The 25,149-nt window shown below is 39.9% G+C and overlaps 2 protein-coding genes across 2 annotated transcripts in view; one reads left to right on the top strand and one right to left on the bottom strand.

The window, feature by feature from the left end:
* TG (thyroglobulin) overlaps nucleotides 1-25,149 on the bottom strand; it is a 148,069-nt gene that overhangs the window by 35,290 nt on the left and 87,630 nt on the right. The window lies entirely within an intron of this gene.
* Nucleotides 1,973-24,052, top strand: SLA (Src like adaptor). The gene is made up of 8 exons (XM_066548393.1): nucleotides 1,973-2,081; nucleotides 7,323-7,416; nucleotides 13,386-13,485; nucleotides 16,754-16,840; nucleotides 18,186-18,289; nucleotides 19,796-19,927; nucleotides 21,849-21,981; nucleotides 22,882-24,052. The coding sequence occupies exons 2-8, from the start codon at nucleotides 7,356-7,358 to the stop codon at nucleotides 23,099-23,101; spliced, it is 837 nt and encodes a 278-aa protein (XP_066404490.1). The 5' UTR covers nucleotides 1,973-2,081; nucleotides 7,323-7,355; the 3' UTR covers nucleotides 23,102-24,052.

Below are 25,149 nucleotides of genomic sequence, written 5' to 3'. Positions count from 1 at the left end.
GGTCAGGTCAGTCCAACAATGGAAGGGGGGGCTGAGAAAGAAACATCTTTTCCTCCATAATTGTCTACTAGACTGTAATTTCCATATAAAATGGAGGGAAGGCAAAGGTTCTCTTTCTTATATCAAAAATAACATTTTGAAGAAGGAAAATTTCTTTTCATATATCAGCCTTTGCAAACCCCTCTTTGCTGACACCAGAGGCAGCCCTGCAAGGACAATGTGCCTCTCACAAGTGACTCACAGAGTGCCTGTGTCAGGTTAGTGACTTGAATAACAGGATATGAATATTTCTAAGATTACATACAAAGTCCTACTTAATTCATACAAGCACTTTCTTCCATTTAGATGTAAACACTAATTATCAATTATCCTATTTGACACAAGGTATTAGCTAAATGCACAGAAAGGGTAAATCTGCTCTCATCCTTGCACAGGAGCAGCCAGCCACCAGCAACAGGCAGAAATGGCAGGGAAATGGAGAAGTCTCTCTACCACCCTCCACTGCAAACTCATCTGTTCCTCTACAACCATGATACAGTGTCTGAGATTTACTGCGTTTCCAGCAGATCATGCTCTATCAAGCAAGTCCAACCTCTCCTTAAGTGTGACCAATCTCTCCTGCTAAGTCCGAGACCTGTCCCATTCCCAAGTGCATCTTAGGATGTAACTTTTTTTCTTGTAAAGGCACAAAGACTGTCAGAGGCAGCCTAAGGCTCAGGTTTGAGAGGATTGGGAACAGGCTCTGCCTCTGCCCATTCCCACCTGCAGACATCCCCTAACCCATCATATTTTAGTAATTCTAGAGACACTGTTCATCAATTCAGTGAATGCCATTAATGGATATGCATGTCCCATCCTTGTGATTTGAAGAAAGCAAGATGGTCCTAAACAATAAAATATAACTGGCCAGGGTAACCATGGAGCTGTGCTTTAGACTGATTAGCTTATCAAGCTCCCTTGTGTTTTCCTGACCCTTCAAACTGAAGACTGCTATTACAGCCCATCAAAGAGAAAGAATATTCTCATGAAATTACCAAATTACCAATTTTTTGCACAGCTTTGGGGATTTGATCAGTGTTTCCTAGTTTCAATAACAGCTACACAACAGCTCCCACATAAGCACCTACTTGGAGCTGCTCTGGTGCAAAGTGGGAAATCTGCTAGAGTTTGCTGGGTTATTTTGTTTTCTTTAAGTTTGTCAGGAGTTTTTTAACATTTTCCTGTATTACGTTAGGGAGTTTTTCAGATCCCATCTTGATTATAAGAGCAAAGGTCAAACCTTAATAAATCCTTTTGACTTCTATATTCATACCCACAGTACAACATTCTTCAGTGCCTTTAGTCAGGTTATTCAACAGGCCAGTATCTTGGTTCCTCCATCTCAGACACTAAGATGAGGAATGTCCTGAAGCTTCTGCACTTTTTACAGCTAATGTGAAAATGAGCTTCACAGACTGTCTTTCAATCCATATTTCTTCATTGCTGATCTTAAGCTTCAATTATTTGCAGACAGAGGTATTTGGTGTACAGAGTAAAGCATAAAGCAAAGGCTGCATTCCTATTCAGATTCAATAAGAGAGAAAAAAATGTTTTGTGCCTCTTCCTGTCTGTCAGAAAAAAATAGTAAAACTGCATAAAAGAAAACAGTTGGGAAATGAGCATTACTGGATAAATAAATTCAGAAGAAGAAGAAGAGAAAATAAACTCTTTTTGTGTAAGTAATGCAAACTGGGTTATTTCTCTCATTTTTTATATCTACTGAAACCAGCCCTGATGCAATACATTGAAAACCTCCCTGTTTTTCTCAGCCCATAGATAAAATGTGCCTTCAGTAGTGACTTGCAACAGGAACCTCATCTGTTGCAAACACTTTGAGCCTTCCTTATTTCTCAGAGAGGAAGTATGTGGCCTGTTTGGCAAATGCTGCTCTACATGACAGCGTGAACTTCACAACACTCTCATTCGACCGGCTGCTCCTCCACTTGATCAGCTAAACCTTGCTGGCAGCCTGAGAGCAGTGCTATGACTACGGCTTTTCTCAGGAATACTGCAACCTGGAATGCCATGCCCAGCATTTAAAGGTAATCACTGCTGTGATATATTTTACATTAGCTGCGTACGAGACCAAATGTTTCCATTTTATTTATATACAAGGGTGTTCTATTTCATTAACAATGACAGGATTCAGACCGGGGATTTCAAGTACCACCAAAGGCAGAAATAGAAGAGTCTGCCTTGATCCTTTTCATAAGGAGTGGTACTAAAGATAGACAGGACAAGGAGTATTTCTACTGAAACCTAAGAGTAAGACAGATGCTCAAAACCTTATGCTAAAGCAAACTGCATTTCACTGTAACCAAAATAGGAGCCTACAGATTAGTGGGCTTTTTATTCAAAGTCTTAGAAGTGTGGATAGTGCAGTATTTCTGTGTTGTTTCAGGTTTGCATGTGTCTCTGAATTACTTTGATGAGAGTATTATGTTATTCTTTCTAAGTGCAAAGGTAAAACTGCCTCAAAGCTGGAAGGATGTTCATTTTGATTAATGATAAATTAAGGGAAATACACCAAAAAATTTATACAGTTTCTGAAATCTAAGTTGTTTTGCTTTTTCTTTCCACAAATGAAAAATAACAGGATGCCAGTGCTTTCATTTTCAAGCTAAATGAGATTCAGACATTACCTGTGAACTTTATTGAGAATTAAATTTTAAGACCTTGGCAATATAGATGTGAATATCAGGAAACAAAAATAAAATACAGTATAGCATCTCAGGAATGATAAATGTTCTAATTTTACTAGTCTATGGTATTCCTTGTAGGAGGGCTTTATTCATGCGCTTATCTTCCCTTTTTATTCCTCTTATTACTTTCATTTCTTTATATTAACTAATTCTCAATCATATTAAATATAACTTTTTCAAAGTTCTCACCAAGGAGCAGAATTTCATATGTTCCATGCTATTTAACTGATGCAGAAACACATTTTCTCAGAGAACAAATTCTGCAAGAGGAAGTTATTGCTACATGTGCTGCACACAGGAACGGAAGGGGAAAATTGTACCACAGGTTTTGGGCTCACACGATGTAGGTCAGTGGGATTCCAGTCTTGACAGGTGAAGAATTCATATCTGCTGAGAGTTCTGATAAATAGGGCACAAAGCAGGTCTGGGACTGCAGATATTTCCTCACGTTCCTTTTGGCAGCAAAGATCCCTAAGCCCTAACAGCTGTGTGTGCAAACAGCCCTGTGACCACCCCTCCCTGACACAATGTGCACAAGTGGAAAGGGGAGAGGAGGAAGGACCAGACTTGGAACAGTGCAAATGTGATCTTAACAATTAAAACCAAATTTTCATGCAAGCCTGAGGAGGTGGCTGGTGAGCAGGTGAGCTGCAGGTAGATTTTGGTTCCCAGCAGCCCAGCGGGCTTGGGGTAGATAAGACACAGTGAGTTTAGAGTCTATCATTTCTCTTTAGTTCTTCCTACATCACCCTCAGTAAATTATTTCCTTTGGATCTGACATAATTATCTGCTCCTGTGATGGAAGGATGGCACTTCTACTTGCACCCCAAACTCTGTCATCAAGTTTAGATATAAGGAACAAAGTTTTTACAATGAGGACGGTGAAACACAGGTTGCCCAGAGACATGGTAGATGCCCCATCCTTGTAAACATTCAAAGCCATGTTGGACAGGGCTCTGAGCAACCTGATCTAGTTGCAAATGTCCCTGTCCATGGAGGGAAGGTTGGACTAGGTGGCCTCTAAATCTCCCTTCCAACCAAAATTATTCTATGATTCAATAAGGTCAAGTGAGATTCAGTGGCTCTAGCAAATTTGCTATTTCAGAAGATTATAATCTATAAAACTATTACTGTTCTTCTATCGATTTCAATGAAAAGAATTAGTTCATGACATTTTTAAAGCTTCCAGTAAGTCTGGCTTTGCAGAGTGTCTCAAAATTTCAGAAAACCACAAAAGAATTTATCATGCAGCGATGGAATGAATTTGTATTGTGCTGACAACAACCTGATAGAAGCACAAGCTACTTAAGCCATCAAGTTCTATCACTCACTTGAGAGCAAAGCACACCATTGTTTTAGAAATATGATTAATTTGTACATTCTTACTCTAGAAACAGTGATACTACTTTGTACATTCTTAATTTAGTGATATGCCATTGCCAGTGAACAAGTAGAAACACTTTTTGCCTCCCTATTTCAAAAAAAACTTCCATGTCCCATTTTCAACATCTGAAGGTTGAGTCATACCTCAGAACATTGACTCAACTACCTTTGACTGGACTATAGGAACCTTTACTCTGCCCATGTACCTAATGACAAATGGCCTTATAGTAAAACCTAGTCTGATGTCTCATTTTCCTTTTAGTCACTTTGGCTAAGTGAATTAACAACAAGAGTCAGAGCTTTTAATTTTTTAATTTTCACTGAGCAATTCTGCTCTGAATCGGAGAGCATCTTGAACTCTCTGTGCCTTTCAGGACTTTATGCTGCCAGTGGTAGTGACAGTAAGAGAGCATGGAAAATGCAATGAGAAACAGCAAAGTGCCGCGTTAATGACGGCACAGCCCGAGACGTCACTGCTCCTCACTGCACTGAAAGCACTTTGTAACCTTTGCATTTTCCACAAGCCAGATTATCCCACATCTAAGGCAGCAGCAAGGAGCTGCACATTGTGCCCTGATGACCAGAGGTACTCTGAGAACAACAATGCCTGGTATGGCAGAAGGGAACCAGGCTGTGCTCTGCAAAAATACAAAGTAGGAACTTCCCTGTTGTCCAGTATTTAATGCCTCAGTGGTTTAATTGCAAATGATGTATAAGCAACCCTGCAGAAACACTTCAGATATTTCTAAAGCAGCATTTAGAGTTTAGATCCTTAAACACCATCTAGAAAAATCTAAGTGCCTTGGTAAAATGTGCTGTGCTTTTAGAAAGATTGAAAGCCTGAAGTAAAATTTTCAGAAGTCTTTCCACCACACAGAAATACTACATATCAGTTTCCAAAATGATTCAGGCATACCTGAAATTAGGAGGAGGAAAAAGGCCACTGGTCAGAAGCCTGACACTTGTAGGATGACTTGCTCTCCAAGCCCTCAAATAACAAAACCCAGCATAAAATGGTACTTAGAGGTAGGACTCTTTTTTTTTTCCCCAGACTTTTGGGACACAAAATTCAAGCTGTTATCATCTAAATATCAATTGCATATGTCAAAATGATAGATGGACATCAGATGTTTATGCTGTTATTCTTGCCATCTACCTGGAATTGTCAACATTTTCAGTAACTGCAGCTTAGATTCTATACACTGAGCAAGATTTGAGCCCCCCTTTTAAATTACTGCAAAAATGCATCTACCAGAGTACAGAGCTCAGCAGAGTTTATCAGCCCAGGTATTTATCTCACTCTCTTGGCTGACATTTTCAGCCCTGTTGAGCTCTTTATTGCTGTGCCCAGTAATTTTTCTGGCTAATTTGAAGATGAGCCATGAACATCTATAATATCTGTAGCCAAAATACTGGCTGCACTACTCCTGTGGGTTTACCTCTTGTTCTTTATGGGCTACAAGTAAGAAAAGTATTTAACAAATTAAGTTGGGTCTTGCAGAAAAATACCCATAATTAGATCAGAAAATTATGATCTTGAAAGGAGACATTGCCTGACAAAGTGAATTCCGGTTTCAGGTTTAGAAATTTAAGTGCATTTACATGGAGAAAGATTTTTTGTTTTGTTTTCTATAAAGAGACCTATTTTTAAAACATGAATACGCAAGTAGTTTATTTAAATTTAAGGATGCTGTTTTATTCAGCTTCTAGACTTCTCCTATCAGGCCACACATTTTTGTTCTTGTGAAAGTAGGTTTCAGATGCTTGTCAGAAAGACTCTGGCACAGCTGCACCCTCCAGATGTGCCACAAGCCAGTTCTGAGTGCATAAAGCAAAGGGGTAATGTTCCATTTGGCCAGTGAAATAGAGAATTCTAGCCAAGAGCCTTTGGGAACAGCACTAAGAAGCTTGGAAAGCAGATGAGGTGGAGTCAAACTGTGCACTACCATCTGTTCTAGCACTGAGCTCCTTGCATTTGGTAAGGGATGAATTTTCTTTCCTTTGAATGGCATTTTATTCTGTAGGATAAAATTCTGTCTTCCTAAACTGTCTGTGAGATGTTAAAAATTTACTGTATTAATCAACATACTGAAATTCTGCCAATCTAATTCTGAAAGACAATTAGCAATAAAGTCTTGCTGATGTCCGTGGTTCTACTTCTCAGGTTGGATGTCTCTCCATTTCACTGACCCTCATCAAGCTCTAGCAAGTGTAAGTGAAGAGCAGTGCACCAAAGTCAGTAATCATTGAAATATTTAAGCTAGAAAAGGCCACAAGATGCAGAATACTCACACAATGCTGCTAGAGCTCCTGTTATCATTTTCACAGGGCAATAGACATAAATACACTTTTTAAAACAAATTACCCATCAGCTGGTGGTGTTATTTTTCTTTAATGAACAGTTTTTAAATAGATATAGCTTTTTGTCTTCTGCCTCTGAAAATATACCATAGCATGATACACTTTCCACATTCAAAATATTTATCTCTCTGTACTCTCTCAGAGAGAATTAGGATGGCTGCAGCAAAGCTATGAGAAGGAACTGCTCCTCTCACACTATTTAGTTCCACAATTGTCTGATACTGTTTCTTGTATATCCACCAAAACTTTTTAATACAGGTATCTGAAGAATTTTCACTGGCTGGCTTTATGCAGAAGGACTGATTTGAAATCAAACATATTTTAGGCAAGGTGTTACTTAAAAAAAAGTTGCCCACACTTGCTGAGGGCACAATTGCATCAGAAAAAAGCCCAAACCTACCAAGCTGTGTTTTTTGTGATCAGTAGTAAACCAGCAAAATATACACACAGTGCTGAAAACCAGGAACATCAGTCTAATTAGATCCTTCATAGCCTCAGAACCCTAAATGCTGAAAAAACATTTTTTATATGAAATGCCCATATGGGCACAGCTCTGCTGCTACTTCCTATTGTGCTGAGGTACTGGTAATGGAAACTTTTACTACATCATGTTCTTCTTAGCAACTTCCCTAGCTGTGGTTTTCTGCTATTCCCCTGATAAAAGCACCAAAGTGGTGAGAGTTTAGCAAGTATGTAAAACTCGCGCATGAATTTGACACCAGAGTTCTCAAAAGAAAAACTGTATGAAATTGGAGACGCCCAAACGAGGTCATTTCTCATCTGCTGGAACAGCAGGTGTTATTGTGATGTTAAATTTCAATGTCTGCTTTGATTTAGTTCTGAAGAACTCCGACGGAATTAGCAGGCACAATGGGAAACACTGTGAAAACTCCAAGAGCATCTGAGGAAACAAACACGCTGAGCCAAACGGGTAAGAACTCATTTCACTCATTTCACTCCTTCGGGAGAAAAAGCCGCTCACGGTACGCGACAGACTCAGCCATGTGTCGCTCCTCACCCGCCTGACAGGAGCAGGCAAGTGCATGGCTGCTGTGGCAGAAGGAGGGCATCCACCAGACAGTGCTTATATTTAGCTACGTTTTAGCTCATTTTCCAAGAAGCACTTTAATTAAAAACTCCAAATGTTAAACATATTATTTGCTGGTGCTCCTTGAAAGATGTTCCTTCCAAATCAGAAAGCACTGAAACACCACGTCAGAAACCAGGAATGCTGTGTTTTGACATAATTGCATGTGATATTTTATACTAATTTATCCTTGAAATTTGGGGTTCCTTCATTTAAAGTTAAAATTTTAATGATGTATTTCATTGAACCTTATGTCCATCCACTGTCAGACAATTGCATTAAAAGTAGCACACAGCCAGCCTGTCACCAGATTTTTCCATAAAGGCTAGAGAGGAATACAAGTTTCACAGGGCCAGCTGCCAAAGAAAAATATACCACATCTGCCCTCTGCATCCACATGTGAATAAATCAGGTTGCAAATCCCTCCCTTCCACTTCTGTAGGCTGGTAGAGGTCATGCACTGGAGGGGGAAAGGAAGAGGGATTTGGTGATCAGCTACTACAAACTGTGAGTGAGTGGGTGAGCGAGTGAGTGAGTGGGTGGAGAACCAGTAGTGCCTCAGCCCTCCTGGTGCACTAATACAGGCAGCTGGCACTAGAGCTGCAAGAAATCATTCCCCAAAGCTGAAGAGGAGAAAGCAGTTTTGGTTTTTTTCCTTTGGGTTTGAGGTGGGTTTTTTAAGTAGGTTTATTTGTTTATTTGTTTGTGTTTTGTTGTGTTGTGATTTTGGGTTTTTTCCATCAAAGATTTTCCGACTGGGCTGCTCATTATTATAAGGATAGAGAATCAGCCTGGTTTGATTTTTGCTGCAAGGAAACCCAGCCCTGCTCTTAGTATGGTTAGGAATTCAATTCACTGAGATGGGCAGCCTTGCAGCCTTAGGTCCTAACATAGAGCATAGCGGAGACCAAAAACTACTCAGCAAATTGCTAATTTTTTTGTTGTTTTTTGGGGTTTTTCTTGTGAAGAAAAGTGCCTTATGCTGATATTCCCAACAACTGTTGACACAAATACTACATATGAACACCAAAACAGAGACATACATTCACTCAAACAGGACCTTGGTGATGAGCAGGCCATAGCTGTCACCAAGTTTGTCCTGGCCCCGCATGTGATAAAAGTCAGGATTTGGCAGAGCTAAAAATAACTGCAACCCTTTCTAAGATGGAAATATAACATATCCCTAAAACACACCTCTGCAAACATTGATAGCACAGTCATTACAACAGGGAAATATCTATTTAGGAATTCAGGACTCAGTCTACTTCAACTTTCCTACACATCTAGCACATCTAGAAAGGGGTGCTATTAGTCCTACCTGACCTCCCGCTATCACCTGGGGAGAGAACAAATCTCCTGTAGTTGCAGTGGCACCTGCCAAGGCTGGAGGGATGTTTCAGACACTCTCACAGCGGAAATTGCACCAGATACTCATGTTTAATCATCCAAAGGCAGGGGGGTTGTCACAAAAATGACCAGTGACGGAACACCTCTCCTATGAGAAAAGGTTGAGAGGGTTGGGGTTATTCAGCCTAGAGAAGATAAGGTTCCAGGAAACCTTTTTGCAGTTCTCAGCATTTAAAGAGGGTTTATAAGAAAGATGGGGATGGACTTTTCAGTAGGGCCTCCTTTGATACAACAGAGGATAAAGGTTTTAAGCTAAGATAGGATAGATTTAGACTAGATATAAGGAAAAAAATCTTATAATAGGGCTGGTACAATACTAGACCAGGTTGCCCACAACGGTTGTAGATGCCCCATCTCCAGGAACTTTCAAGGTCAGGATGGTTGGAGCTCTGAGCAACTTGATCCAGTTGAAGGTGTCTCCACTCACTTCAGAGGGTTGGACTAGATAACCTTTGAACGTCCATTCTAAATCAAAATATTCCCTGATTCCAGGATTTATCAGCCTGAATAGCTCTTTGGATCCATCCATCTCTTAGTCTGGATCAGACCAGTATCTTTTATAATGGCTTAGATGTTGCTAATGAAAGTTGGGATACAAACATCAGTACTGTCATCCAAATCCAATGTAAAAAGACTTCTAAAAATGAACCTGGTACCAAAGTGTGTGTTGGGGTTCATCCAGTGAGTTTGTATCTGTTTCCCTTCCTGAGTAGATCAAACTCCAAATCACATCACAAAACATAGATTTCCACCACGCCAGGAACAGACTTGATTTAACTGAGGTGGAGGATCCAATCCATGGACTGTCAATAGTTGAAATAGTTATTAGGAGAAGTAGGTTTGACACAGGCTCATTTCAGGGAGACTGAATAAAATGAAGGACTGAAACAGAAGAGAAAGAATGAAAGAGTTTCCAACAAAAAGGGGGAAGAAAATAGATAACTGCAGTCTGCAGACTTGGTCTGCAGTGTTCATCAGACCCCTATGAGCCCCTTGTGCTCTGAAAGCAAAACCTTGTGCTTTCCTCAGCACCAGTGTGCCAGTCTTGACCCTGAGAAAGGGAACAGTGTATAAGCTGCATTTCCCATGGAGGATTTGGAGCCCAAAATAACTGCACCCTATCTGCCCGCATACTGCCAGGCATTCCTGGCACAACCCAGGGACTGATGACAGAGTGAGCAGAGCAGCAAGGGGTCATCGGGTCATCAAGGGTTGTGAGCCTCTCTCTGTCCTCCTTTGGGACCCTGAATCAAGGGTTAATCCTTTTGGGCTGCACCTACACAAATCTCAGTTCCCAAGCTGGCTGGTTTAGATCTAGCTTGGGTACCAAAGTGTGACTCTGCAGGCACACCTTGTGGTGCTGCAGTTTCCCAGATGAGTGCCTTCCTTCACCCTCTCTGGTGCACCCCCTTCCATAAATCATAATATTTCTGCTGGCCAGTAAAGCTGGATGATGCATGGAGCCGAACTCCAAAGAGTTCATTCCCACTCCAGACATGGACCACATCAGTGCCTAGCACAGCAGATTTTTGAGGGCAATGACCTGGATCTGGATGCTCTGTCTATGCTCTGCCTACTCTTTAATAATGCTTCATTCTCCCTTCCCAATGAATAATTTGAAGGATACAATATTCAGTCTCACACTTTGCAAGACATGTGGGTGTGAAGACATCTAAAATTAGCATGTATTTCACATTCATTTCCTATTCCTAAAAAAAACCACCCAGAATTAACACCTTATGCAGTGGAAACGATTGTGCTTCGATCTTTCCACTCTAACTTTTGGGCTGTTCCATTTCAGATGTAACCTACACTTGCCCTGTGGAGGAGAGTTTGTGTTAGATAAACTCAGGCAAATCTTTTTTCTTTTACATCTTGAAAGTGTGGGGAGTTCATCAGATGAAATCTTTTAGATCACTATGAAATTTAGGAGTGGAGAAAGCGTGTAATTTGTTTCGTTCCTGTTTCCAGGCTTTTGTGTTTGTAAGGAGCTGATATGGGTTCTGTGAAATGTTGTACAGTGTGGTGGAGCATTTTGCATGACCAAAAAACCCAGTGAGGTTTGACTTTAATACCAATCAAAACGAAAAGAAGGAGGGGGCTCACTCCTTTCCTTTCACTTTAATATAACTTTATGTAATTCAAGAGGTAACATTTGCATGGATGTGGAAAATAACACTCTGATATATTCCTTCCTATTCAAAACTAAAAATTACATGCAAAATTGAAACAAAAATTAATATAAATATGAAAGTGTAAGCAAAGTAAGACAGGTCTTGCTAGAGTAGACAAAAAGTCACCTTCCCCACAGTACATAATGAGATGCAAATGACAGTGCATAAGGAAGGAGAGCAGAAAAGCACTTGTTTTCCACTCTTTCACTATGGAAGCAGAATATTTATAAATAAATAACATCATTTTTTTTAAAAGGATTGCTAAAGGCATTAAGCTAAAATAATTATATTCAATGTAGCATTACATGATGTTTTATAACCTGCAACGAGAAATGAAGTGGTGGCACTTTATCCTCATTTTGCTATTTTTAAAATGTATCTTCTGGCTCATATTCTTCTAGTAGGGTAAAGATTTTGTTTTGTCAAAAAAGACTCAGTGCCAGTACTTAGGTGTCATTAGTCTCAGGTACTAAGTAGCTTCAGAGACAGGAAGGTGCCACTAGATTTTCTGTGCAGAACAAGGCAGCCATCAAAGGCTTAGCACAGAATTTCTTCAATAGGGTTGAACTAAGTGTATAATAAGTTATATTAGACTAATCACAGTGGTTGGCTGTACTGGACTAGTCCTGTTTAAGTCAGTGACACTAAACAACTAAGAAAATCATATTAAACATTATTAATATCAATATTAAATGCACTCTTAAAATAATCATAGAATGGTTTAGGTTGGAAGGGATCTTAAAGATCATCTAATACCATTCTCACTGCCATGGGCAGGGATGTCATCCACTAGATCAAGTTGCTCAGACCCCATCCAACCTGGCCTTGAACACTTCCAGGGATGGGGCATCCATAACTTCTCTGGGTAACCTGTTGTGTTTCTTTCCTTCATGTTTCTTTCAGCCTTTTACAGTTATCTTTATGAGTTGCTTCTAAGGCCCTGAGACACATAGCTAAAAACACAGAGCATTCATTCAGAGTGTTGCACCTAGGTTTCCCTCAAAAGATGTCTTCCTTAAAGAGAAGTTGGCAACAAATCTATATTAAATGAGAAAAAACTAACAAGATACAGAAGTGTTTCTCTCTCTCTTTCTAATTTCTTTCTTTCCTACCCTGAACTCACACCCATTTTTGCACATGTTGGGCTGCACAGAATGGGAAGTATGGAGATCAAACAACCTCTGCAACTGTAGTGCTAGTTGGTGTTCCTAAGGACCAGGGTGCTGATCCTGGTGGAGGCAGAGGGAAGCTCTGTCTCCCTGTGAGATCATGGAGGGTACTGAGACGCGCAGAGAGGGAAACTGCTTCCAGGAGAAATGCAGGCAGTGAATGGCACAATCCCTCTTGCCAGGACTTGTGACAAAGAGCTCAAAACACCCCGCATGACACATTTCTGAACCTCCCAGCTGTCAGCATTTACTGGGCACCACAGACTTCAGCAGGATGAGGAGCATTTCATGTTTGATGATCTCAGTCTTGAGTACAGTGCTCTACCCCTCAGAAACCCAGAAGACTCAGCATGTCCTACACAGGGTGCAAGTCCCAGATTCATCCCAGCTGATGTAAAAGGTCTTCTCATCTCTTTGCTGACCTCAGCTCTGCAAATTACCATTTTACAATGGTTTCAGCTTAAACACCCCTGTGCCTGTTTTCTATCACTGAAGCTCTTGCATAGTCTCCATGCAATGCTGAGAAAAAAGTGCACTGGCTGATCATTAAGCTCTTTTAAAAAGTGATGGAAATGGGCAATAACGGCCACACTCTCATTGACCCTGATCTAAACTACCATTGAAAAGTATCAGTGGTGTAAAATTATGAAACAATTGAACATGCATCTTCCTTTTCTTAAATTTAATGCTACAAAACTGTAGCTGGAGGCAATTAGAGACAGTGGCATTAATCAAACTGGGTTACTTCCTAATACTATAAATAATTACTAATTTTTTAGTTTTAAGCTGAATATGTCCTTTAAATATGGTAATTGCTAGAAAAAGTGGTCTAAATTTAATTGCTTACAATTAACCATATGACTTTTCATTTCTAGTATCTTCAAAGTCCTCTTATAAATCTATAGGTTCTTCTTTAGCTCATGATGTTTATTAATTGACATTTCAGAGATTTTTTCCCCCCATTTGACCTATTACATAAAATCTATCATATTTAAAGAAAAATCCATTTTTGTCTCAGAGCCCTACCTTTGGTTTAAGTGACCTTTTCTTTCTTCTTCCACAGGTCAGGAAAGTGACTTCCTTGCTGTTCTCTATGACTATCCTTCAGCAGACATAAGCCAACCTATATTTCATGTAGGGGAAAAACTACGGGTGCTATCAGAGTAAGTTGATCAATTTATTTTTAAGTTAGCTTTATTACAACTGAAGCAAAGCTCTGTTTTATGCACCTGGCCCAAACTGGATGCAATTCAGCAAAATGAACTGAATTCAGAATTTTCAGGGAAGGATGCTTAGCCATAGTGTAAATTTCCATGCAGTTTAAGGATTTGGGATTACATATTGTCCTTTGATCTATATATTTCTCTTAGGTTTCTCAAGCTGGATTCAGACTCTATTCTAAAATAAGACTCAGAACAATTCTGCTTTGAAAAATACTTATGAGAAAGTATTCCCCAAATGTAATGGAAAACTGAGTAAGAGCCAAAATAGTTTGAATCACATAGAAAAGGAAAATCACTCTGAATTTCTTTATGTCAAGTATGTCTGTCATTTTCTCTCTCATCCTTTTTAATCTAAAAACTCCATTATTATTAAGTCTTAGAATTTCATCCCTATTTAAGGCAAATGTAAAAAAAAAAAACCTTTTAAAAAGTGTGTGGGGGGGTGATTCTTTTTCTGTTTTTTAATTGATTCTGCAATTTCTTAGTGAGGGAAAAAAGAGATTTCTCAGCCAGTTCCACTCAAAAAATTTAAGAGCCCCAGAAGTAAGCAGGCTTTGGAGAACTAGTTCAGACCTTAACCTTAGTGCAGTACTGCCAGACACAAGAATGAGCACGTGTACAAAAATTGGAAGTCAGCAGCCCTGATGTTCCTCTAGGCACAGCTTGTATCAGCACACAGTGACCTCCTGGAAGTTTCTCGGCCCCACAGCTACTACTTGCACTGCTCAAAATGAATTGAAAGGTTTCATTTTTGCAGCTGGTCAAGCAGATGGATTCAATGGGGGACCAGACAATTGATAGCAGAGGAATCCTTGGAGGACTTCTAAAATAATTTTAAAATTCTCAACCAGAGAGTGAAATGGCTGGAGGAGAAAAGTACTCCAGAGAAGCATCACGGATGGCTGATGCTTCTCAGACTCTTCTCCAGGCCTCCATGAGCTGCAGTGGCCTTTGTCAGCCACAAGACACAGGCCTTAGAGGACCTTTGGTCTGACCCAGAATGGCTGCACTAATGTCCTGCTGAGACAGTACTTTCTCTTCCTCCCTGAACCTAAGGGTCCCAAGACTCAGACAATACCATCAGATAAATTTTACGCTGATGGAGAGCTCCTCTAAACCAGGGGGATTATCTCTGCCAGCTTCTAGTAGTGTAAAACTTTGCTGCAGTTTGCAGAACATACATGACATGGTTCAAAAACTGCATTAGCTTGGAAATTCCAGCTCTAAGCCTCACTCTCAGGTTTCATCAGCTACAGGCCCTCACACACCACAGGACTGCCTATACCCACATCAATGGGAATTATATGTGTGGCATATTATATTTACACATGTGCTGCAAAGTAAAATCTACTGCAGGAACAACTTCTAAAAGAATAGGCTTTGGCAGCAGAAGTTTTTGATCTGTTTGTCTGTTGTGCAGTGAACAAGGGCTTCTCCTGATGGATAAATTACATCCAGAGCAAGCCTTGATGGGAACTTTCCTCTTCTTATTTTGAATCATGAGCTTGTTCACGGAAGACAAGCCAAAGCTCCAGGCAAACCACAGTGTTCTGATGAAGGACCTGTTCTCCCCTGACGGGGTACATGCTGATGTCAGCCTCTTCCTCTTACCTGAAGCCTCTTCCTGCTCATAAGCTGTAATTCTTTTTCCAAGATCATTCAAAGAACTAAAAGACAGTAAAAAAGAAGCTGTGACCAGAGCACAAGTGATGAGGAGTCACCACAGAGAAGTCAGCACAATCGGCAGCTTTTCAGTTGCTTTTATAACAGCAGCTTTTCAGCCTTCTACCAAAGTAATGATGTGTAGTGGCAATCAGCCCCAGCAATCCTGCCAGGAACAGGACATATGGCACCTCCATGGGAAATGCAATTCCTCACAGATATTTGTGACTGCTCTGGGTTGGCAGATTTATGTAAGCACCACTGGCACAGTTTCTCACTCTCCACACTGGTCAGGCACCTTTCGTTACCAGATGAACTGCATTTGGCTGGCAGTAGTCAAACCAAATGTCCTCCAAGATTTGCCTCAATATACATAATTTCTGTAGCTCCTGCAGCAGGAGAGATGAGCTGCTTTGGGATTTTAAATCATCATAGGGATTTTTCAGGGTTAGTCATATTAAAGTTTGGAAGGAGAGAGATTACAAATCTCTCGGTTTTGGATTTGGTTTTTTTTTTCATATTGCAATTCTTGGTTCTGTCTAGGAAAGTTCTGGGGAAAAAGGACCAAAACAACCTAAAATTCTTATAGATAAATTCATTTCATCTGGAAACCCAAACCCCAAACTTCCCCTTTTTCCCTCAGCACAGACATTCTGGACCATGGTCCCAGAAGCTCTAACTTATGACATTTAATCTAAGTGATTTCAACTCAGCTTTTCTGACACACACTGAGACTCTGATCTGCAGTGTAGACATTATTTTGGGAGCATTTATATGAACATCCACAAAACCAGCATTCAAACACAAGACACAGTTCCTTGGATTCAAACTCTTAAAGTGAAGGTGCAAAGAACTCAATAGTCATTAGGATCCTTGCACTTCAACTAAAGCTTTGCAGCATCCCTGTGAAAATTCTTGGTACCCTTTATTTCTGAAGGGATTCAAGAGTAAAAGCCAGAATTCAGTATCACAGCAATGACTTAAGATATATTGGGGGAAATACATATGCCTGCAGCTTCAGCTACAAGGCCTATTTGATTGGAGTTTGCTCTGCTGCTCATGGAAGACAAGGACAAGAGCAAACCACAAAGCAGGTTCAGTTGGACTCACAGCCTGTTCCCAAGCAGACAGGCTCCACTTCCCAGATCCTCTATCCTGGTGTTACAGGGCTGTCCAGACACAACACATTCAGCTGTAAACTGAATATCTTGGACACCAGTACAAGTCTAGCTGTGGGAAGGCAGAGCACAGCATGGTTTAACCACTGAGTATTTATCCATCTTCTTTCAACTGCAGAAAAATATTTTATTACTTACGTAATTTAAATGGAACAAAGTAGCTTATTTCTCTGTCCACATTTAATTCTCAAGTAGGTTTAAAAATGGAACTGCACTAAATGAAACCAAACAGGGTTCCTTTCTGAATACACAGTTTCAGAAGTACACACAGAAGGTTGCAGGATAATTTGTGGAACTTCACTAACTTCCAAATTATGAGAAGCTCTGAAAATACATCTCAAAATATCCCTTCTCTTGCTTTCACACAGTGAAGGAGGCTGGTGGAGAGTCCATTCCCTTACAACAGGTCGAGAAAATTATATTCCAGGAAAATATGTAGCAAAGGTTTATCATGGGTAAGTAAATGCATTTCTATAGCCTTTCATCACCACGTTTTTACATATCCTCCTCTGATTACTCTGAGTCATAGTTCAAATAATGCCAATAGTAACTTGGCAGACAGAAATTTCATTTATTGACAGTCTAAAAGACATCTTTGAAAACTAAGAGCCTCAAATCCACTTATACATTCAGACTAAGTGAAAAGGAAAATCCTTCCTTTAAATACTGGAAAGAGCCATAACCACCTCAAATCACATATAAGATATTTAATATGCATCTGTTGCATGGACTGATCTCTAATTAAAGACATTGATGAGGAGAACCTATTTAGAATGGATTTTTAATATTTACATTGAGTAAAATTTTAGCTAGGTTTGCTCAGGGAAACAGGCCAAAAAGAACAAATAGAAATGCTAATAAGTCATTCAAGAATGTAAACTTTCTCACTGGATGAGCTAAGGAAATTTCAGACATTTCTTGTTGCCATAGACACCACTCGGAAAAAAAAAAAAAAAAACAACAAAAAAACCCCCAAAAAGCCATTAAAGCACAGACTTAAAAGCTTTCTGGCAAATATTTTAATGCCTGTTTAATTTTAAGGATATGAACTGTTAATGTCACTGTAAACTATGTAAGTGCTTCAATTTTAACATGCTTTTACATACTCCTGAAACAGAGATGCTTTCCCAAAGGCAGGGCACAGATGTGGGGCAATAGAAGCCACTGTCTGAAACTTCAGTGACAGCAGACAGGATCAAACACATGAGAACAGCTTTAAAATATAATTCCATTCTATTCCATAAGTCTAGAATGGCTGAGCAAGCCCAGGTGCATAGTGAGACACTGGCTGTGGCAAAACACGGCACTGCATCAAGTTATGGTGAAAATTTGTAGGACTAGTTCCACTTTCCCTTATCCACAAAGGCCATTAACTTAAACGGCTGGACTGTTCCCCAGAAGAAGCAAAATAATTGTAACTTATTTGGGGTTTATTTATGACACAATTTGGGTTTAACAAAAGTGCTTAAATGAAAAAGAGAGATTTAACTAATGCCACAGATGTCATCAATATACCACATGAATCTGTCCCCAGCATTACAGACCAAAGCAGCTCCAAAAGTTTTCTTTTCCCAAACTTTATTACTCTTCTCTTAACCTCACAAAAGTTAATGGAACTCAAAACCAGCAAAATTTTCTCCATAAACTGGGGAAATATGCCTGAATATAGATGAGAGAATAACTATAGAAAGCCACAGTGTTATTTTTGCAGTCACTCTCCCTGGCTAATTTCACAGCCACATGCTGCTCACTGTTTCACTGGTGTCCAAATTTCAGGATTTGTTTTTTCCTGCTTCACAGCTGGTTATTTGAAGGGCTGGGAAGAGAAAAAGCAGAGGAACTTCTACAGCTGCCCAACACCAAGGTCGGCTCCTTCATGATAAGAGAGAGTGAAACTAGGAAAGGTGAGACAATACAGATTTTTTTCCCTCTTGATCTCAGGCATCACCAGTTTTACAGTTCTTTCATTCATTCATTAATATCCTGCTTCATATGGAACAGTCCAAAAGCAGAAAAGGTATATAATGGGAAGGTGAAGGCACCCAGTGCAGAGTGCCAGCCTTTACCAGTCACCTACTGGGAACAGGGTTATTGATGGCCATGGAAAGTTCCACAGGAATCAGCACAAACAAGACACAGTTGTTTAAACACTATTATTTACTTTGGTTGCATGCAAACCTGATGAGACAGTGGGACTTTCAATGAAGGAAAAGTCACAATTTTGCCTTTGTCCACAAAGGATTGATTCAAGAAGGTGTAAAATGCACACCAAGTACTAGGGGGTGGTGGATAAGTGTTTACTATGTAAACAAGGGAAGTCTTTTATTTATTTTAAAAATTGACTGGCCTTCAATTTTATTTTCTTTCTTTTGCTACATGGGAATTATACTGTGCCAACTTTATACTTTTATTTTCTTCAATGGGGACATAGAAACAGAATCATAGAATGTCCTGACTTGGAAAGGACCAACAGGGATCACTGAGTTCTGCCCCTGACCCTGCACAGGACCACTCCCAGAATCCCACCTGAAATGCCTGAGAGCATTATCCAAGCCCTTCTTGAACTCTGTCAGGCTTGGTGCTGTGACCACTCCCCTGGGGAGACAGTTCCAGGGCCCAAAAACCCTCAGGTCCTGCCACTGGTCACCAGAGACAAGAGATCAGTGTCTGCCCCTCTGCTGCCCCTGCTGAGGATGCTGAACACAATTAGCAATAAGGGCTCCCCTCAGTCTGCTCTTCTCCAGGCTGAACAAATCTCCCATGTGCAACGTGCTGTCTTCCTTTTCTGAAGCACCAGAACACATTCTAATATCATGATACTACAGATAAAAGGGAATAACACATCATCTCTACTGACCTCTTGCATACCACAGGCCAATTACCTTCTTAATATCTATACTAAATTCAAAGAAATTTAGGATTGGCATTTAGTCCTTGCCACTAAATGCTGCAGAACAGTTCTAAACAAAGCAACAGAAAAATCCAAGTGGTCATCTCCTGCCATGATTGCATTACCAGGTCTCAGCTACTGCATTACTCAAAGCTGTAGATAAAAGAGTACCAGCCTGGGAGTCTGATCTCCCTATTCAATGGAGGGCAAACAACTCTGTGAAGGCCTATTTCCTTTATGCCATTTCAAAAGATCCCATGCCAGCAATAATAAAGGAAAAGCACACCAGAAATTTGGTTGAATTTAATTTGGTTGAAATTAAATTCAATCAAAATCTCAGGTCATGTTATATTTATGTATATCTATAAAGTATAATAAGAAATACAAGATGGCCGCTTAGGTTTTTTCAGCTATTTCTGAGATGTTTTGAGTAATGGCACCAGATCTTACAGATACTCTATTCTGCTACAGACACCCAAGCAGCCCTACTTTGGTGTAATTACTTCTTCTCTCTCTCCAGGCTTATATTCCTTGTCAGTGAGGCACAGGCAGGTGAAACATTACAGGATCTTCCGCCTCCCCAATAACTGGTATTACATCTCTCCACGACAAACCTTCCAGTGCCTTGAAGACCTTGTCAATCACTACTCAGGTAAAAATAAGTGTAGAAAAAACATATTTTCCACTGGCAACTGTAAAACTATCCATCAAAGGTCCAGAAGAAGAAGTTTTGCTTATGTCCAAGACTTGTAAATACTGCCACAGAACATCAATGGAAATAGTTTATACATTTTACTTTATTTTTCATCCTAAATTAAAATATGCAGCCCTTAACAGTATAACTGAAATCAGTGCAAGAACTCAGCTAGATAAAGCCAGATAGGCTCTGTCTGTATTGGTGTTTTGCAGGATATTGTATAGCCATGTCAGTAACACAGTTTGAGCCAAACACCAGGGTCTAGGCGTTCCCTAAAGAACTTCCAAATGCAGTTTGGAGGTCAGCACAGGTCAGGGATGCCCAGACCCTCTCAGAGCACACCTAAAGTCAAAGTGTTAGCATCCAAAAATGTTCAGCTGTACAGAAGCCATGTACCTGTAGGTCTGGGTTCCAGAGACAAATTGCAACTCCTGGCTGACCCTGTTTACCAACATGAAGATGTCTGCCATTCATTTATTTGCCATTTAGGCAGACAGATAGCTTCAGGGCATGCAACATCAGGCTCTCTATTCACATTTTCCTAAAGAACCACTAACTAAAGAACTGCACATAATCTTATCTGCAGTAGAAAATTTTCAGAAACATTGTGAGCTTCTTCCCTATCACTTTAGCAGAAGTGCATGGCAGGAATTTATCAGCAAAGGTTATATCAAGAGGCTCAAGCTGTTAGCTCAATTGCAGAGTCAGCTGTCACTGTTATTAATATCAGTCCAGTGGATGACACTTTTTCTATGACAGCTTTCCAGATTTATGGGAATTTAACCTGTGTCAGAAAGGTAACTTGACAAACAACACAGTTGAGTGGCTGCAGTTACTATGCATCATAATGAGCGTGTTCTAAAATGAGGAAGGAAATTGCAAAGAACAAATTGCCTAAAAGTTACAAGAGAACAATAGGTTCTGTGCTTTAACAAGCAATGGGTACTCTGTAATTTTAAAAGTGTGAAGACACCATTCCTAAGTATTTCACAGATAAAAGAAAAAGTATGATGCCAAAGAGTACACTGATAAACTGAGGAGAAAAGTCATTCACATTCAAGCAAATGAAATTTTCAAGTCCAATGACATAAAGAGAGTAAGAATTTGGACAAGAGATATATGTGTATTTACATGTTAGCTAGTTGACACCTTTCACGATTTAGAAAGAAGGAAACAACCGAAGCCTAAAATCTGGGCTGGGGCAGAACCCAAAACTTGTAACAACTACCATTTTTACTTGAGTAACAGGTGTAAGAGGAGACATAGCCAGATTTAGGTCTCCTCCTTCCCTCACCATAAGATACAAAATCTCACTCTGAAATAAGACTCAGATTTGTAGAACACCAGCATTTAGCCATGATGTTCTCTACTTGGACAGAAGAATATCTTTGATGTTCCTAGTGGAGCAAGAAGAGGGTAGAGCACAGAAACATTGATTAAGGTAATATGGGAACTTCAATTCATGCCACAGTCATGTTCCACAGAAGAGTAGGTGTGCACACAATCCAATCTGATCTTTTTTACACTCAGTTTGCATGGCTGAGACAATAGGAAGCAAAACAGAACTCACTGAGGGCTCAGAAAAACTGGATTTATTTTTCTGCTCTGTCACAAGATTCTTTCTAGTCTTTGAGCAAGTCACATTGTCTTTCTGTATCTCAGTTCCTCACTTGTACTGTATGAAATATGACCAATGAAAAATTAAAAGGCAAAGGTATGAAGAAAGGAAAAATTAAGCCTGTGTTACTGTGTCCTCACTGAGAACACAAAATTTTTGACTGCTGCTGCTGAATACAAAACTGTTTATTTGAGCATGCAACAGGGAAAGAAAACAATAAGCAAAGATTAACTGTCTGTGTGTTCATTTTCTGTTCAGAAGTTGCTGATGGTCTCTGCTGTGTCCTTACAACACCCTGTCTCACCCAGTGCACTAACAACAACACCGAGATGAATCCAGTTCCTCCTGTGGTGATGAGGAATAAAAATTTCAACTGGAGAAACATTCACAGGTACCACATACAGCACAGGCTGCCAGAAACAACAGGGCTGCTCCCAGCCATGTGTATACTTGTGCTTGCAACACAGAACACATAGCTATTTATTTCCTTCTAAAGGAAATAAAAAAAGCAGTTTTAAAGCTTGGACAATCTGACATCAAGTTAACACATGAAAACTGAATGCCCAGCTCTCTAACTGATAATCTAGATTTTTAACTTTGAAAGAAGGATTGTTAGCATTCAATCATTTTTCCTATCCAGCTATCCAGGACTCCTGAGTCCTTTCACCAAGGGGCAGGAGTGAGAGCTGTGTCACAAAGCCCATTGACATCCACCACTGCTGATCCATCCCCACTGATGTGCAGGGCAGAAGTGGCTCCCCTCTCTTCCCACACCCAGGGAGCAGCACAGGTGTAATGAACACATTGTCCAAGAATGAACCTTTCCTGTTGTGTCTCTCTTGACACACAGCCCAATTCATGAGATTTCTAATATCACAACTGCCACAAGAGAAAGTAGGTCAGGTTTCAGAAGGTGGGGAAACAGCCACCCTCAGAAACAAAAGCACCTTTTATTTTTGAACGGTAAATTTCCCTTCACTACTCTTCTTCACAAAACATTCATGTGCTTATGAAGGTAAGAAAATTTTGTGCAGTATTGAAGTAATTTTTCCTACAGATTAAGAAGAGAATATAGATGATACTCCCTTCTCAAGTGCCAAAAAATATTTATATATTACTGTTGTACTGTTTTTTTGAGAAATGCTAAGCGACAGAAATGCTTGGTGATTTATGAAGCAGAAATGTTTTTATACAACAACAATAACATTATTAGGTTTAACAACTGCTAATATTATCCCAAGAGGCTCAGTCCAAGTAGCTGAAATGGTAACAAAATTTTGTTCTTTTAAAGGCTGGAGGTGACTGAAGATACCAAAAGCACCCTGGCAGCAATAGATGACTCTTGCCTCAGCTATGGCCTGAGGGAAAGCATCGCTTCCTACCTCTCCCTAACTGAGGATGACAACGCTTCTTTTGCAAGTGCCAGAAAGAAGAAATCCCAATCTCTCATATACACAGGGAACAAACATAAGAGTGCCCTTCCCTTGCCACCTAGATACTATGACAACTAAATACAGGACAAACAGGAAAGAGCCACAAACTGACGAGTTAGGACAGAAACCAGAGCATCCTGTGGTCCTGCCATCCTTCAACAGCTGGGAAATACAATCTGCTAAGCTGGTGACCAAACACCAGCAGTGCTTCTGCATTTCCTCTTCTGAAGACCTTCTCAAAGGTGCTATCCCAGCCATGGCATGTGCTGGGAATGTCCCCAGTGCACCAGAACTGGTTCACAAGCAGGATAAACTGAGATAGACTCAAAGTCAAAAGCCAAGTGGTGCAGGTGACTCTTCAGCAGGGGCGATGCCCATTGTACAGAGGTGACTGCAAGGGGAAGAACTAACTGCAGCTCAAGAACTTAAATTGAGTCTGACTCTGGTGTTCTCCACAAGGCTGAAACTGTCTTTGCAGAACCTGTGTACACTGAAAAAAGGAGCATTTTTCTTCCCAAGATAGACTTATCCATTGTCATTGAGAGTGGGACAGACATCAATAGCCCCAAGAAAGAATCTAACATCTGGCATCCAAGAAACACCTGATTATAGTGACTCCATACTTATCTTTTAGGAGAAAAATTAAAATCACTGACTTTATAAGTAGCATTTAATTCACTTGCTGGCAATGGCCTGCAGTGTCGTAAAATAGTCACAAAATTAAGAAGAGGCTTAATTCACTGAGAAAAGCAGTTCCTACTTATACCTGACATGGGAATTCAGGCATATCCAAACATGCAATTCAGCTGCTCATAGTAAAGCAGACAGAGAACAAAGGGGGTTTTAATTGAAAAATAAAACGTGATGATGTTGTGCCTAACTGCAAAGGTTGGCTTGCAAAGGTGTGACCTTTTATGTGTACAGGGATATATTTTAACTTTGACTTCTGAAGTCAGCCACATATTTATGTATAATATTTATATTAATAGCAGCTTTTAAAATAATTAAACTAAAGGAACAAATTGGTAACAGTGGATGTTAGAGATTTTTTCTAATTTCTTGTCTGATGAGAGTTATGTCAAATAGTAATTATACTTTCCATCAAATCACTTAAGGATTAGAGGGTTTTCTAAAATGTCTTTTTTTTTTTTTTACTGGTATGTACCATTTCTAAGTCATAAAAGAGCACATAGCATTTTCACAGAATTCACAGAATGACTGGGTTGGAAGAGACCTTCAAGAGCATCAAGTCCAACCCATGTCCCAACACCTCAACTAAACCATGGCACCCAGTGCCACATCCAGGCTTTTTTTAACACATCCAGGGATGGTGACTCCACCATCTCCCCAGGGAGGCCATTCCAGTACTTTCCTTTGAACCTTGTTTGTGATTGCTTTCTAAACCAAGCAATCACTCTTGTTTGAGTGTGTAAAATTCTGCAACCTATGCTCTCAAGCTGAGAAAGTTTCAATCCAATATTCTCATGTACCTTTTTGCACAGATTTGAATAATGAAGGTTTGGAGAAATAGAGAACTGGAGAGGTTATACATACACACACACACACATATTTATATTTAATCTCTAAACAGCTCTTAGGACAAATGTATGTGCTCTTTAGATCTTGTATCAGGTCATTTGCACTAGCAAGGAAGGTTCAGAGATCAAAATATTTCACATGTTTAAACATATTTCAGGACTTAAAGGATGAATATAATTTGGCTGGTAAACACTGAACTCCAAAAAGCAAAACACACTCAAGAACTCTAGGCATTTGTACAATCTAATTACTGTTACTGATAATCAATACATTATGGTGACTGCATTTTATCCATGAAATGTATATGGGTAGAATTTCAGATTTCTAAGTCATGACTTGTATTTATTCATTAAAATAATATTCAGTAGTTACTTTGTGCTGCTTTTAGAAAATGAGAAACCTGGTGTGCAACTAGTACAATCAGTTAGCCTTGCAATGCCAGTGCCAGAAGGTATCTTGGATGGAAGGTGACAAAAGAATACCAGAGCCCACACAATTGGCATCACTCAGACACACTCTGTGAGAAGGGGATAAAACGTTCTGACATTGACAGGTTCAACAATCAGGGATCAGTTCAGTGTGGAAAG

This window comes from Molothrus aeneus, chromosome 1, assembly GCF_037042795.1.
Source record: "Molothrus aeneus isolate 106 chromosome 1, BPBGC_Maene_1.0, whole genome shotgun sequence".
In the NCBI taxonomy this organism is placed as follows: Eukaryota; Metazoa; Chordata; class Aves; order Passeriformes; family Icteridae; genus Molothrus; species Molothrus aeneus.
Note: the sequence above shows the minus strand (reverse complement) of the source record. Positions and strands in the feature narration are given on the sequence as shown.